General features: G+C 39.8%; 1 protein-coding gene across 4 annotated transcripts in view; it reads right to left on the minus strand.

The window, feature by feature from the left end:
* The window catches only part of VIT (vitrin), a 125,045-nt gene that overhangs the window by 92,548 nt on the left and 15,728 nt on the right, over positions 1 to 16,769 (minus strand). For all 4 annotated transcript variants that reach the window (XM_067007812.1, XM_067007810.1, XM_067007813.1 and 1 more), the window contains exon 2: positions 2,422 to 2,491. In XM_067007812.1, coding sequence (XP_066863913.1) covers positions 2,422 to 2,452 — 31 coding nt within the window. In that variant the 5' untranslated portion in view covers positions 2,453 to 2,491. The remainder of the gene's footprint in view (positions 1 to 2,421; positions 2,492 to 16,769) is intronic.

Here is a 16,769-nt window from a genome sequence, read left to right on the forward strand (position 1 = left end):
TGTGAGATGTGCTGAGAACTGAAAATGCAACAGTGAGCAAGACACAGATCCTGCTGTCAGTATCCAGGGGAGGCAGCCTCATGGCAGCCTCATGACGAGGTGAATGCCATGCAGTCGTGACTAGAATCAATACAGGGCACCAGGGAAGCCCATAGGAAGAGGGTCTGATCAAATGGAGAGCAGAGGAAGCTTCCTGGAGGGCCAGTAGGGTGTGGGGGGGTGAGAGGAAGAACATTCCAGGACAGGGAACAGCATAGTCAAAGACCTGGAAGGGAGAAATGACTCGACCTTCAGAGGAATGAGAAGGTCAGCACTTCCCACGTCCCTGGAAGCCAGGCTGGGCTCTGTGGTAGGGAGGAGAGCAGGAGAGGACGGCAAGAGCCATATGAGAGAGGCCTCGCCAGCAAGCAAGGCACTTTGAGAGATGTGGGCTCCGTCATAAAGACAAAGGGAAAACACTGAGTGTTAAATCAGGAGAGTGGGATCAGATATGGGCTTTAGGGAGATTAATTGGGGTGTGGTAGAGAATGAGAGGGGTAAGGATTTGGGGCAGGGAGGCTGTCACAGTACTGAAGAGGGTTTCAGGGGACTTAAGGGAAATGACTCTGGGATGGAGACAAGCAGGTGAATAAGAGAGATTCCAGGGAGTGGCATATAAGGACATAGAGAAGAGAATCTGCGATAGGAGTCTCCCCTTTCTACTTTGATTTCTTGCTTTGTGAATGAGCAACCCTGAGGGGGAAATGGTTTTGCAGAAGGGCAGGCTGAGAGGGGCAAGACAAGCAAGGACAGTCGAGTTCTTCTTAGTTCCATGATGTGGGGGACATGGCAGGGTGTGAACCAGCCTCAGGGTTTCTGTGTTTTGTTTTGTTTGTTTTCCAGTAGCTAAATCCTTCCTATTCCTAACCGGTGCCCCAGCCGCAGCCCACCCTGTGTTCACCCCTACTAACCTATAGGTTCGTATGGGGCTGGGGGGAGATAGCCTCTCAGAAGGGCAAGGTGGAAATGAAGGACCCTGTGCTCTCAATGAGAATATTCCTTAGCAAGTTGGTGGTGGAGTCAGGAGCAGAACCTTATCTTCCCTCTGACTCCCAGCCCGGTCTCCTTCCACCATGCTGAGAGCCCCTTGCCTTCCCAGCTGTGTCACCTCTTTCTCTTCTAGTCCTCAATTCTGCCACTGCAGATTCCCTCTGCACAGACCTTGCACACTCTGACTATATTATGGGTTAAATTCTGTGCCCCCCTCCCTGAATTCATAGGACTTCTGTTGGACTTCGTGTTGAAGTCCTAGCCCCCAATACCTCAGAAGGTGACCTTAATTGAAAAATAGAGTGGTTGTAGATGTAATCAGTTAAATTTAACTAACTTAATTAGTTAGGATGAGGTCATCCTAATGGAGTAGGTTGGGCCCCTAATCCAATATGACTGGTGTTATAAAAAAACGGGGCAGTTTGGATATAGACACAGACGAACCCAGAGGTGAAGGTGTTTGGATATAGATACAGACAAACACATGTGAAGGTGAAGGCATAGATTGGGGTGATGCCAAGTACTGCCATAGATTGCTAGCAAACCGCCAGAAGCTAGGAGAGAGGCATGGAACAGAGTTCACTCTCACAGCCCTTTGAAGGAACCAGCCCTGCTGACACCTTGATTTTGGACTTGTAGCCTCTAGAATTGTGACAGAATAAAATTCTGTTGTTCTAAGCCACCCAGTTTGTGGTATTTTGTTATGGCAGCTCTAGCCAACTAAGGCTGACTATCTAAAAGGCCTTTGTACCCTTCCGTGGCAATAGTTTCACAGTGACCCATAGGATCATTTTGCCTGACACAGAGTGGCCACAGCACAGTGGGGTCAAGATTAACCAAAGATTACCCTTGGGCTTAGTGCTAAACACATCAGCACTTTTCATTCATCTGGTTGACCTGCTGCTCCTTAAGGGCCTACCCCAAATTGTGTTCTCTGTTGATAATATAAGTTTAAAGCGTTTCATCTCTAAAAGTATGAGTTGCCAATGGTACAAGTAAGGCCATGTCAGTGATACAAATTTTTTTTTTGAGAAATTAAGAAATAAGTTCTCTAAATTCAGAATCTTTAAATATGCTTTATCTGAAATATTTGCTAGTTGCTGAATAATACACACACACAAATATGTGTGTATATATGTGTGCTTAATATATAATATGTACATATATATGTATACATATGTTTGCTTTATATAAAAAATATATAGACATACATTCTGAATTTGATCTACATTTAACATTCTCAGTTAAACATTTCTCCAAAATGTTTATCATAAAAAGATACACTGAACTGTTTATATGCCCTGTCTTGGTTTAAATCTTTTGTTGGCAAGATTCTTTGGACATTAGGAGAATGTTTAAAGCGTATCCAGATACACATATAAAAGTACTTACCAAGGAACATTTCAATAACAGATGCCTTCATAGTGAGGACAACAATCCCCTTAAATATCAAAATGGCACCCTAGAGAGGAAGAAACAATAACATCATCATATTTCAGCCAAGAGTTCTGAATTGGATGCACAGAGTGTAGGGAAGGGCTGCCTCATTTTGCATTGCCCTCTGGAGTCTTAGGATTTCAGGCTGCGGCTGTCTGTAAACAACTCATGGAGATCAGCTGCGCTGGTACCCAGAGAGGCTATTCTCAGAAAACCTGTTCTAGCCACCAGCCTCCTCTTCTTCAGAGATTTGGTCTTAGACTAAAGAGGAAATAATTCCACAGTTTCCAAGGTATGTTCAACCAGTCTTCAAATTAGGACAAAAGCCACACTTATGGTATTTAGAGAACATTTTTAGATTACAAATTGTGGGTTGTTTTTGTTTGTTTGTTTTTAATAAATTTATTTTATTTTTGGCTGCATTGGGTCTTTGTTGCTGCGTGCAGGCTTTCTCTAGTTGTGGCGAGTGGGGGCTACTCTTTGTTGTGGTGCGTGGGCTTTTCATTGCGGTGGCTTCTCTTGCTGCGGAGCACAGGCTCTAGGCGCGTGGGCTTCAGTAGTTATGGTGAGTGGGCTCAGTAGTTGTGGCACACGGGCTTAGTTGCTCTGCGGCATGTGGGATCGTCCTGGACCAGGGCTTGAACCCGTGTCGCCTGCATTGGCAGGCGGATTCTTAACCACTGCACCACCAGGGAAGTCCTACAAATTGTTTTAGATTACAGAAACAATTCACTCAATACATATTTATTAAACTCGTATTGTATGTCTAGGGATGAGGTGATTAAAATTGAATTAAAAGATAGTTCTTGCTCTTAAAAGACTTACAGTTCAATAGAAGTGAGAAAACATACCTGGACAGAAATAACCATAATATTAGAGAGTGTGCAGGCCCCCAGAGGGAGAATAAGGGGAGTTTATGGACCAGTGGTTCTCAAACTTTGCTGCATATTAGAATTATCTGGAAGTTTTAAAAGGCCCTGATGCCCACGCTGCATGTCAGACCACTTGAACCATAACCTCTTGCAGGTGGGGTCTAGGAATTAAGCGTTTTCGAAACTCCACAGGTAATTCCAATCTGCAGCCAAGTTTGAGAACCAGCGGTTTAAACCAAGGCTTCCAAATCTTAATGTGCATATGAATCACCTGGGGATCTTGTTAAACTGTAGATTCTAATCCAATAGGTCTGGGATAGTGTCAGAGAGTCCCCAAGAGGTTAGGGAATTTAGAGGAGGGAGAGATTATGTCAGCTGTGGGAATAAGAGGAAGCCTCTTGGAGGTGGCAGCAATTGGGTTAACTCTGAAAGATGAAAATAGGAGATGAAGTGGCTACAAGTCGGGGGGAACAGCATGGACAGAGGCTCAGAGGTGGGAAAGCAGAGTGGATACAAGGATGCTGTTGAAGCAAGATCTTTTTTGACCCACCTCCTAGAGAGATGGAAATAAAAACAAAAATAAACAAATGGGACCTAATGAAACTTAAAAGCTTTTGCACAGCAAAGGAAACCATAAACAAGATGAAAAGACAACCCTCAAATGGGAGAAAATATCTGCAAATGAAGCAACTGACAAAGGATTAATCTCCAAAATGTACAAGCAGCGCTCATGCAGCTTAATATAAAAAAAAAACCCCAATCCAAAAGTGGGCAGAAGATGTAACTAGACATTTCTCCAAAGAAGACATACAAATTGCCAACAAACACATGAAAAGATGCTCAACATCACTAATCATTAGAGAAATACAAATCAAAACCACAGTGAGTTATCACCTCACGCCTGTCAGAATGGCCATCATCAAAAAAATCTACAAACAATAAATGCTGGAGAGGGTGTGGAGAAAAGGAAACCCTCTTGCACTGTTGGTGGGAATGTAAATTGATACAGCCACTATGGAGAACAGTATGGAGGTTCCTTAAAAAACTAAAAACAGAACTACCATATGACCCAGCAATCCCACTCCTGGGCATATACCCAGAGAAAACCATAATTCAAAAAGATATGTGTACCACAATGTTCGTTGCAGCACTATTTACAATTGCCAGGACATGGAAGCAATCTAAATGTCCATCGACAGATGAATGGATAAAGAAGATGTGGCACATATATACAATGGAATATTATGCAGCCATAAAAAGGAATGAAATTGAGTTATTTGTAATGAGATGGATGGAACTAGAATCTATCGTACACAGTGAAGTAAATCAGAAAGAGAAAAATACCGTATGCAAACGCACATATATGGAATCTAAAAAAACGGTACTGATGAACCTAGTGGCAGGGCAGGAATAATGACGCAGATGTCAAGTACGGACTTGAGGACGTGGGGGGGAAGGGGAAACTGGGACGAAGTGAGAGAGTAGCATTAACATATATACACTATCAAATGTAAAATGGATGGCTAGTGGGAAGCTGCTCCATAGCACAGGAAAATCAACTCGATGCTTTGTGATGAACAAGAGGGGTAGGATAGGTAAGATGGGAGGGAGGCTCAAGAGGGAGGGCATATGGGGATATATGTGTATTTATGGCTGATTCACTTTGTTGTACAGCAGAAATGAACACAACATTGTAAAGCAATTGTACTCCAATAAAGATATATATAGGGCTTCCCTGGTGGCGCAGTGGTTGAGAGTCCGCCTGCCGATGCAGGGGACACGGGTTCATGCCCCGGTCCGGGAAGATCCCACATGCTGCGGAGCGGCTGGGCCCGTGAGCCATGGCCGCTGAGCCTGTGCGTCCGGAGCCTGTGCTCCGCAACGGGAGAGGCCACAACGGTGAGAGGCCCGCGTACCGCAAAAAAATAAAAATAAAAAAAATTAAAAAAATTATATATATATTTATATGATGCTGTTGATCCATAAAGGGTTCCCTGTTCTCTTAAGGCTACGGGGAAACCCTAGAAGGTTTATTCATACCATCATTAATTGAATATATGATCCCCATTGAAAAGACAAGGAAACTAAGGCTTAGAAAGGTAAAATGTCATACCCGTGGTGACCGGACAGTGAGTAGGGTTAGAATGGAGGTGGGAGTAGGTGGGAAGGATCTGCCCTGGGCTTAGGCGATAAGGAATAACATCGTCTGTAGAGAATTTAAAGACTTAAAGTTGGTCTGCTCTTTATTATCCTTATAAACTAGCAATTCTAAACAATGTCAATGATAAAGCACTCTTCCTCTCTGGGGCAGATGACTCCCACTACGTCTGCTCCACCCATGCCAACAGCTGTGTGGCTTTTAGGCTTTAGCTGGCATTCATAACCCTACCCTCTGCTCTGTCCACGGGTGTGCTAGGAAAACTGCTGTGTGAAAAAAAGCCCCGATTTAGCCCATTTGTCAATTTCTGTGGCATAAATCCTCCCACCTTGGCTGATGTTGAAGTCACCAAAGGGACGTCACTGCATGGAGATTTGGAAAGAGATAAACAATCTGGTACTAGCTAGGTCTAGAGCAAGCTTATATTTAATATGTAGATACAGTGCAGTGCAGAGTTTATTAACAAAAAGCAATGATTAGATTATGGTTGAGGTAGTAATACAAGCACTTGATGCAGTCAACTTAAATAAAACTGGTAGATGAAAGGCTTTATTACAGACAGTTAAATTAGGCAGCAAGAGTAACCCCAGACAGAACCATCGCTTTGTTAATTTCCAGCAACAGTTGCAATGTGTTAAATTTCCCAATTAAGGTAGTTGACCACTGGCTAAGTAAAAGGCAAATAACTGTCTTTATCTTCAAAATAGAAATAGTCACATATATTATTGGCAATTTGATACTTAATTAGCTGGGTCATATTTTGGAAGTAGTGTGATGACACATCATTTTCCTGTCTTGTATTAATTAGGGGAGCTGCAGATCCACTCACATGTTTTCAGGCCTAAAAATTTAATTCTCCTGTTGGGATAAATGCAGTATATCAAGCTACCCTACCTAACCCACCTAACTAGCTCTGCTAGTTGGCTGTTACCATATAGCATTGGACATTTTGTCTGTGAGTCATCATAGATTTCTCTTTCTCTCGTACCCCACATCTTTTCCATCAGCAAAGGCTGTTGGCTCTACATTCATAATATATCCAGAATCTGACCACTTTGCATCATCTTTACCATTGCCACCTGGTCCAGGTCATGCCCTCTTTCACCTGGATTAAAACAGTTAGTCTGGTAACTAGGTTGTTACTTCTTCTCCTACAATCCAAAGTCCACACAGCATCCAGCGTGATCCTGCTCAAAGTAAGTCAGTTCATGGCATTCGTCAGATCAGAACTTCTGTGGTTCTCTACTTAGAATAAAAGCCAAAATCTTGGCAAGTGGCTCAGGACCCCAATAGATTTGGCCACCATTGGCCCCTCTGACCTCTCTTCCCTCCATTCTCCTTCTCACTTATTAAGCTCCAGGCACACCTCTCCCCTGAGGGTCTCTGCAGTTACTGTTAACTCTGGCTGGTCCCCCAGATCAAACATGATTTACTCCCTCATTTCTTTCAAGTCTTTGCTAAACGTTATCTTCTTTTAAGATTTTCCCTAATCACCCAATTTAAAATTGTAAGCCCTCTCCCATCCACCATCAATTGTACACCCTATCCTTTCCCCACTATCTTTTCTTTCGGTCACTTATCACCTCTGACATACTCTATACTTTGCTAATTGTATTTGTTTATTGTGTGCGTTCTCTACTGGAATGCAAGCTCCATGAAGGCAGGGGTTTTTATTTGATTTTTTTATGTGCTCAAAAAATATACTTAATCCATGAGTGAGTAGTTAGGGCTCTTTCCTTGCCCTAGGAAATAAAGAAAGGAAACAAAACAAAGGGAAAAGAGTCTGTGAATACTCTAAATCTACTGAATTGTATACTTTCAAAGGTGTATTTTATGGTATGTGGATTATATTTCAATAAGCATTATTGTTAGTCAACATACAAACCAAAAGGGAAGATAGAATTTCGGAGAGAAGGGCTCTCAGATCTGTCTTACAACTTTAGAAGACACGATAGACCCGACCTTTACACAAAGGGATGAATAGATTAAAAAAAAACAGCAGGATTCCAGGAAGCATGCTAACCCCAGAGGAGATATCCCCCAAGTGCTGACTCATCAGTAATGGAACTCGACCAGAGTCACTCTGGTCTCTTGGAATCAGAATGTTTGAGGCTTCTTTCTTACCACTTGAATTTCTCTCCTTGCTTGGTTCATTTACTTATACGTTTAAAATGTAAATGTGCTTTTTGAAATGTGTGAAAAAAATTCAGACCCTCTCTCAGCCATTCCAGAAACTGGGGATAAGAATGACCACCAGCACTGGTAAGCAGTTTCTGCAGGCAGTTCAATGTCAAGGAGCTGTGGGGTGCACAGTAATGTTGGAACCTTAATATCTCATGTGCTCACCAGGGTTCTAACAAAAACAGAACAATAAGGGTTTCCAAAAGAACATGTTACTGATTCATAAATGTATGAATTGTGCTGTGAGATGTAATATAAACAGTCCTGAATACGAAGTTCTGGTCGGGCAAATGAAGGCTGATTGTGAAATAAAAATATACATAATGTAACTAGAGTAGCCAGCCAATTTAATTAGATCTCTTGTTGCCTGGAATTAGAAAAGAGCCGATTATTTATCGGTAATACATGATAATGCTGCTTTATATTTTTATGGTTCTTCACAGTGTTTTTCCTCCAATTTTTAAAATTATGGTAAAATACAAAAACATAAAATTTGCTATCTTAACTATTTTAAAGTATACAATTCAGCAGTATTAAATACATCCATAAGGTGCCATCATCACCATTAGCCCTCCATTAAGAACTCTTTTTGTCTTGTAAAATTGAAACTCTATGCCCATTAAACAATAACTCCCCATTCTCCCCTTTCCCCAGCCCCTGGCAACCACCATTCCACTTTCTGTCTCAATGATTTTTACTTCTCTAAGTATGTCATACAAATGGAATCATACAGTATTTTCTTTTGGTGACTGGACTGTTTCAAATAGCATAATGTTCTTAAGGTTCATCCATGTTTTATCGTATGTCAGAATTTCTTTCCTTTTTCAGGCTGAATAATATTCCATTGTATGTATATACCACATTTTACTCATCCGTTTATCTGCTAATGGGCACATGGGTTGCTTTTGTGTTTTAGTTATAGTGAATAATGCAATGTACATGGCTATAAAAATATTTCTTTGAGACCCTGCTTTCAATTCTTTTGTGTATGTATCAAGAAGTGGAATTACTAGATCATATGGTAATTGTATTTTTAATTTTTTGTGGAACCTCCATACTGTTTTCCAGAGTAGCTGTACAACTTTCCATTCCCACTAACAGTGCACAAAAGTTCCAATGTTTCTATGTCCTCCCCAACACTTGTTATTTTCTGTTTCTTTTGATAGTAGTAATGGGTGTGAGGTGGCATATTATTGTAGTTTTGATTTGCATTTCCCTAATGATTAGTGATGTTGAGCATCTTTTCATGTACTTGTTGGCCATCTTTATATCTTCTTTGGAGAAATGTCTATTCATGTCCTTTGCCCAGTTTTTAATCAGATTGTTTTTTGATTGTTGTTGAATTTTAGAAGTTTTCTATATATTCTGGATATTAACCTCTTATCAGATATAGGATTTACAAAATTTCTTCCCATTCTCTGGGTTACCTTTTTACTCTGTTGACAGTATCCTTTGGTACACAAAATTATAAAATTTTCATGAAGTCCAATTTGTTTGTTTTTTCTTTTGTTGTTTATACCTTTGGGTGTCATAGTCAAGAAATCATTGCCAAATCCAATGTTATGAAGCTTTTGTCCTATGTTTTCTTTTAAGAGTTTTACAGTTTTAGGTCTTACATTTAGATCTTTGATCCACTTGAGTTAATTTTGTATATGGTATTAGGTAAGGATCCAACTTCTTTCTTTCTCCATGTAGATATCCCCCTTTCCTGGCACCGTTTGTTGAACAGACTAACTTTTCCCCATTGAATGGTCTTGGCAAAATAATCGTTTGACCGTATATGTGAGGGCTAATTTTGGGGCTCTCTGTTCTGTTCCATTGGTGTATATGTCTGTGTCTATGCTAGTACCACACTGTTTTGATTATTATAGCTTTGTAATAAGATTTTTAAGATCAGAAACTATGAATCCTCCAGCTCTTCTCTTTTTTTTTTTTTTTTTTTCCTGTGGTACATGGGCCTCTCACTGTTGTGGTCTCTCCCGTTGCGGAGCACAGGCTCCAGACTCACAGGCTCAGTGGCCATAGCTCATGGGCCCAGCCGCTCCACGGCATGTGGGATCTTCCCAGACCGGGGCATGAACCTGTGTCCCCTGCATTGGCAGGCGGATTCTCAACCACTGTGCCACCAGGGAAGACCCTCTTCTTCTCATCTTTTGCAAGATTGTTTTAGCTGTTTGGGGTCCTTTGAGATTACATATAAATTTTTGTATGGTTTTTTCTATTTCTGCAAAAAATGTCTTTGGGATTTTGATATTGCATTGAATCTGTAGATTGCTTTGGGTAGTATTGATATCTTAGCAATACTAAGTCTTCCAATCCATGAACATGGGATATGTTTCTACCTATTTATGCCTTCTTTAGTTTCTTTCAGTAATGTTCTATAGTTTTCATTGTACAAGTCTTTTACTTCCTTGGTTAAGTTAATTCCTAAGTATTCTTTTTGTTACTATTGCAAATGGAATATTTTTCTTAACTTTTTTTTCAGATTGTTCATTGTTAGTGCAACAGTGATTTTTGTGTGCAACTGACTTGTGTATGTTGATTTTGTATCCTACTACTTTGAATTCATTTATTAATTCTAACAATTTTGTTGTGGAATCTTTAGGATTTTGTACATACAAGATTATATTATCTGCAAACAGAGATAATTTTATTTCTTCCTTTCCAGTTTGGATGAGTTTTATTTCTTTTTCTTGTCTAATTGCTTTGGCTAGAACTTCCAGTACTATGTTGAATAGAAGTAGTGAAAGCAGGCATCCTTGCCTTGCTCCTGATCTTAGAGAGAAGGCTTTCAGTTTTTCACCATTGAGTATGACATTTGCTGTGGGTTTTTTATAAGTGTCTTTTATTATGTTGAGGTTGTTTTCTTCTATTCCTGGTTTGTTGAGCATTTTTATCATGAAATGGTGTTGAATTTTGTCTGATGGTTTTTCTGCATCCATTGAGGTAATCGTGTATTATTTTTCCCCTTCATTCTATTAACATGCTGTATTACATTAATTGATTTTTGTATGTTTAACCGTCCTTACATTACAGGAACAAATCCCATTTGGTCATGGTGTATAATTATTTTAATATTCTGTTGAATTTAGTTTGCTAATATTTTGTTGAGGATGTTTTGCATCAGTGTTTATAGGGATATTGTATTGATATGGGAAACTGTAGTTTTCTTTTCTTGTAGTGTCTTTGTTTTGGTATCCAGGTAGTGCTGGCCTCATAGGATAACTTAGCAAGTGTCCCCTCATTTTCAATTTTTAGGAAATGTTTGAGAAGGATTGGTGTTAGTTCTTCTTTAAACGTTTGGTAGAACTCACCAGTGAAGTCGTCAGGTCCAGGGCTTTTCTTTGTTGTAAGATTTTAGATTATTGATTCATTCTCCTTACTAGTTATAGATCTGTTCAGATTTTCTATTCCTTCATAATTTAGTCTTGGTAGGTTTTGTGTTTTTAGGAATTTGTCCATTTCATCTAGATTATCCAATTTGTTGGTGTACAGTTATTCATAGTACTCTCTTATAATCTTTTTTATTTCAATAACAGTGGTTGCTTCAGGGAAAGAGAACTGGGTAAGTGGTGATCAGGAATAAGAGTGAGTTTTACAGTTTTGTTCTGTTTAAATCTTTACCCTTTGCACATATGTTAATAAATCAGAAGTTAATAAAATTATCTCTTGGAAAGACTTAACATATACAGACAGTGTTGATATCAAATGAGAAACTACAGTAATCTCCTAACCCTCTCCTTGCTCCTTGCTTTTCTTGCTCCAGGTCATCCTTCCCTTCAGTTGGAAAGGATCAGCTTCCTAAATCACAGGTCTGACTATGCATTCACCCCCTCAGAATTCTTCTTCACAGTCCATTCATTCTCTGTAGAATAAAGCCCAAATTCCTTAGTGAACTTTTCATGAAATGTCACAGCTTACTTTTCACACCATCTTGCTGCAATTCTCTTCTGTAATCCTCTGCTTTGACCCTAGCACACCCTGGGATTTTGGTCCTTTGTCTACACCCTTCACATCAGGGTTTTGGCTCATGTTCTTATTACTGTTCTATTTGGAATATGTTACCGCCCCTCATCTGCCTCTCACAAGCATATCCATCTTTCAAGGTTTGCTCATGGGCCACTTCTATTTAAATCTCGCTGATCTTCTAAAGTCAAAATTAATCTTCATTCATGCATGCCTTTAATCATTCAAAAAAATTTGTGTATGCACACTATGCTTGGCAGAGAGGAAGAAGGTGCAGCTCCTATCATCAAGTTGCTTTAAGTCTTCTAGGAAGAAACTGATGTGCACTTATCATAACTAGCATTAATGGAGCACATACTGAGTGTCAGTAATGTATTAACTCAATCTTCACAATAACCTGATGAAGTGGGGGCTATTTTTTGCCTTAATTTGAAAAGTAAGAAATTGGAAGCACACAGAGGTTAAATACTTTGCCCAAGGTTTGCAAACCTGGAAAGAAGAGGAATTGGAATTCAAACCAGACATTATGAGTGCAGAGATCTGGTATTTCATTTCACTATGTGCCATAGATGTTTCATAATAAACAAGTGTACTTCCCTCATCTACATTCTGATTTAATTGGTCTGAGTTGAAATCACTATTGTTTTAAAGTGCCCCAGGTGACTCCACTGTGCAGCCAGAATTGAGAACCTGTGCTATTGAGGATATGGTGATAGCAAAAAGGTGCTATGATTAAATGATGATTAAATAGGCCTGGGCATGAGGATTGGAAGAGGCTTGAATTAGTTTAACTGGAGATTGGAAAACAATGAGTGGTGAGGGAAGGACAGGACATAAGAGACGGAGGAGCTTCAGGAACTGGGAGCTGCTGGGCCAGGCTGGGAGAGGAATCAGACTGTTAGAGAGGAAAGAAGGGGCCATGTCAGCCTTGAATGCCATGCGTAAAGAATGTGGAATTAATCCTTTAGGCAATAGGGAGACATGGAAGGCTTAAAAATTATTTTTGCATTCATCATTTTTTTTTTTTTTCCGGTACGCGGGCCTCTCACTGTTGTGGCCTTTCTCATTGCGGAGCACAGGCTCCGGATGCACAGGCTCAGCGGCCATGGCTCACGGGCCCAGCCGCTCCGCGGCATGTGGGATCTTCCCAGACCGGGGCACGAACCCGTGTCCCCTGCATCGGCAGGCGGTCTCCCAACCACTGCGCCACCAGGGAAGCCCCCATCATTTTTAATAAGCCTCCTAGAGGCTTACATGAGCCATTCAGAGAAAATCTTCTCTAGTGGATGTGTAGGATTTATGTAACACTGGTGTTTGTCTGATCTACGGTGCTACGTGGGGGAGCACCTAACAGCACCCTTTGTCCACAAGGCAGAAAGAGCCAGTGTTCATTTGGAAGCATGGAATAGTTATGACAGGCTTGTGCTGTACTTCCAAAATGCCAAAATCCCATCAGGACAGACATCTCTGAATGGGGAGAGGCCATATCTGCAGCCTTGCCTTCTCCATCTCTGCCAGATATAAAGCCTCAGCCACTTGTCAGTGGATGTGGGTTGATCTGGTGAGGATGGAAAAAGGAAGGCTGTCACTAAGAGAGGCCTTTACAATGTGTGGTGGTCTCAGTTTGCATATAAAACTTTATGCAGATCAGGAGCTGCAGACTGGAGTGGTGAGCAGCCGTGCTTAACGTCAGAACAGTGACCTAATAGAGCCAATCTGCAAGGACTGAAAGTGAATTACAACAGGAGAAAATCAGACTTCTATGCAGTAGATTCTTGACGCATTTTTAGAAGCCTAAGGAAGCCACAGAGAATAAAAAAGGAGGTATGGAGAAACAGATAAAGATGGGGAAACAAGGTTTCTAGAAAGTTAAATTATAACATGCCCAGCCTTACCTAAAATCATAATAAGTTCACAGACACACCAAAACACACCACCAGACGCAGCCCTGCCCAACAGAAAGACAAGATCCAGCCTCAGAACAGAGGCACCAGTCCCCTCCACCAGGAAGCCTACACGACCCACTGAACCAACCTCACTCACTGGGGGCAGACACAAAAACAACGGGAACTACGAACCTGCAGCCTACAAAAATAAGACCATAAACACAGTAAGTTAAGCAAAATGAGAAGACAGAGAAACATGCAGCAGGTGAAGAAGCAAAGTAAACACCCACCAGACCAAACAAATGAAGAGGAAATAGGCAGTCTGCCTGAAAAAAAATTCAGAGTAATGATAGTAAAGATGATCCAGAATCTTGGAAATAGAATCGAGAAATTACAAGAAATGTTTAACAAGGACCTAGAAGAACTAAAGAGCAAACAAACAGTGATGAACAACACAATAAATTAAATTAAAAATTCTCTAGATGGTATTAATAGCAGAATAACTGAGGCAAAGAACAGATAAGTGACCTGGAAGATAAAATAGTGGAAATAACTACCACATAGCAGAATAAAGAAAAAAGAATGAAAAGAATGGAGAACAGTCTCAGAGACCTCTGGGACAACATTAAATGCACCAACATTCGAATTATAGGGGTCTCAGAAGAAGAGGAAAAGAAAAGGACTGAGAAAATATTTGAAGAGATTAGAGTTGGAGGAAATATTTGAAGAGATTAGAGTTGAAAACTTCCCTAATATGAGAAAGGAAATAGTCAAGTCCAGGAAGCACAGAGTCCCATACAGGACAAATCCAAGGAGAAACACGCCAAGACACATATTAATCAAACTATCAAAAATTAAATACAAAGAAAAAATATTAAAAGCATCAAGGGAAAAGCAACAAATAACATACAAGGGAATCCCCATACAGTTAACAGCTGATCTTTCAGCAGAAACTCTGCAAGCCAGAAGGGAGTGGCAGGACATATTTAAAGTGATGAATGGGAAAAACCTGCAACCAAGATAACTCTACCCAAGAAGGATCTCCTTCAGATTCGATGGAGAAATTAAAACCTTTACAGATAAGCAAAAGCTAAGAGAATTCAGCACCACCAAACCAGCTTTACAACAAATGCCGAGGGAACTTCTCTAGGCAGGAAACACAAGAGAAGGAAAAGACCTACAAAAATAAACCCAAACAATTAAGAAAATGGTAATACGAATATACATATTGATAATTACCTTAAATGTAAATTGATTAAATCTTCCAACCAAAAGACATAAACTGGCTGAATGTATACAAAAACAAGACTCATATATATGTTGTCTACAAGAAACCCACTTCACACCTAGGGACACATACAGAGTGAAAGTGAGGGGATGGAAAAAGATATTCCATGCAAATGGAAATCAAAACGAAGCTATAGTAGCAATTCTCATATCAGACAAAATAGACTTTAAAATAAAGACTATTACAAGAGACAAAGAAGGACACTACATAATGATCAAGGGATCAATCCAAGAAGAAGATATAACAATTGTAAATCTTTATGTACCCAACGTAGGAGCACCTCAATACATAAGGCAAATGCTAACAGCCATAAAAGGGGAAATCAACAGTAACACAACAACAGTAGGGGACTTTAACACTCCACTTTCACCAATGGACAGATCATCCAAAATGAAAATAAATAAGGAAACACAAGCTTTAAATGACACATTAAACAAGATGGGCTTAATTGATATTTATAGGACATTCCATCCCAAAACAACAGAATACACTTTCTTCTCAAGTGCTCATGGAACATTCTCCAGGTTAGATCATATCTTGGGTCACAAATCAAGCCTTAGTAAATTTTAGAAAATTGAAATCGTATCAAGTATCCTTTCCAACCACAATGCTATGAGACTAGATATCAATTACAGGAAAAAATGTAAAAAATACAAATACATGGAGGCTAAACAATACATTACTAAATAACCAAGAGATCACTGAAGAAATCAAAGAGGAAATCAAAAAATACCTAGAAACAAATGGCAATGAAAACACGATGACCCGAAACCTATGGGATGCAGCAAAAGCAGTTCTAAGAGAGAAGTTTATAGCAATACAATCCTACCTCAAGAAACAAGAACATCTCAAATAAACAACCTAACCTTACACCTAAAGCAATTAGAGAAAGAAGAAGAACAACAACAACAAAAAACAACCCCAAATTTAGCAGAAGGAAAGAAATCATAAAGATCAGATCAGAAATAAATGAAAAAGAAATGAGGAAAATGATAGTAAAGATCAATAAAACTAAAAGCTGGTTCTTTGAGAAGATAAACAAAATTGATAAACCATTAGCCAGACTCATAAAGGAAAAAAAGGAAAAGCCTCAAATCAATAGAATTAGAAATGAAAAAGGAGAAGTAACAACTGACACTGCAGAAATACAAAGGATCATGAGAGATTACTACAAGCAACTATATGCCAATAAAATGGACAACCTGGAAGAAATAGACAAATTCTTAGAAAAGCACAACCTTCCAAGACTGAACCAGGGAGAAATAGAAAATATAAACAGACCAATCACAAGCACTGAAAATGAGACTCTGATTAAAAATCTTCCAACAAACAAAAGCCCAGGACCAGATGGCTTCACGGGGAATACTATCAAACACTTAGAGAGGAGCTAACACCTATCCTTCTCAAACTCTTCCAAAATATAGCAGAGGGAGGAACACTCCCAAACTCATTCTACAAAGCCACCATCACCCTAATACCAAAACCAGACAAAGATGTCACAAAGAAAGAAAACTACAGGCCAATATCACTGATGAACATAGATGCAAAAGTCTCAACAAAATACTAGCAAACAGGATCTAACAGCCCATTAAAAGGATCATACACCCTTATCAAGTGGGGTTTATCCGAGGAAAGCAAGGATTCTTCAATATACGCAAATTAATCAGTGTGATAAACCATATTAACAAATTGAAGGAGAAAAACCATATGATCATCTCAATAGATGCAGAAAAAGCTTTCGACAAAATTCAACACCCATTTATGATAAACACCCTCCAGAAAATAGGCATAGAGGGAACTTTCCTCAACATAATAAAGGCCGTATATGACAAACCCACAACCAACATCATCCTTAATGGTGAAAAACTGAAACCATTTCCACTAAAATCAGGAACAAGACATGGTTGCCCACTCTCGCCACTATTATTCAACATAGTTTTGGAAATTTTAGC

Source organism: Kogia breviceps, chromosome 11 (genome assembly GCF_026419965.1).
Source record: "Kogia breviceps isolate mKogBre1 chromosome 11, mKogBre1 haplotype 1, whole genome shotgun sequence".
In the NCBI taxonomy this organism is placed as follows: domain Eukaryota; kingdom Metazoa; phylum Chordata; class Mammalia; order Artiodactyla; family Physeteridae; genus Kogia; species Kogia breviceps.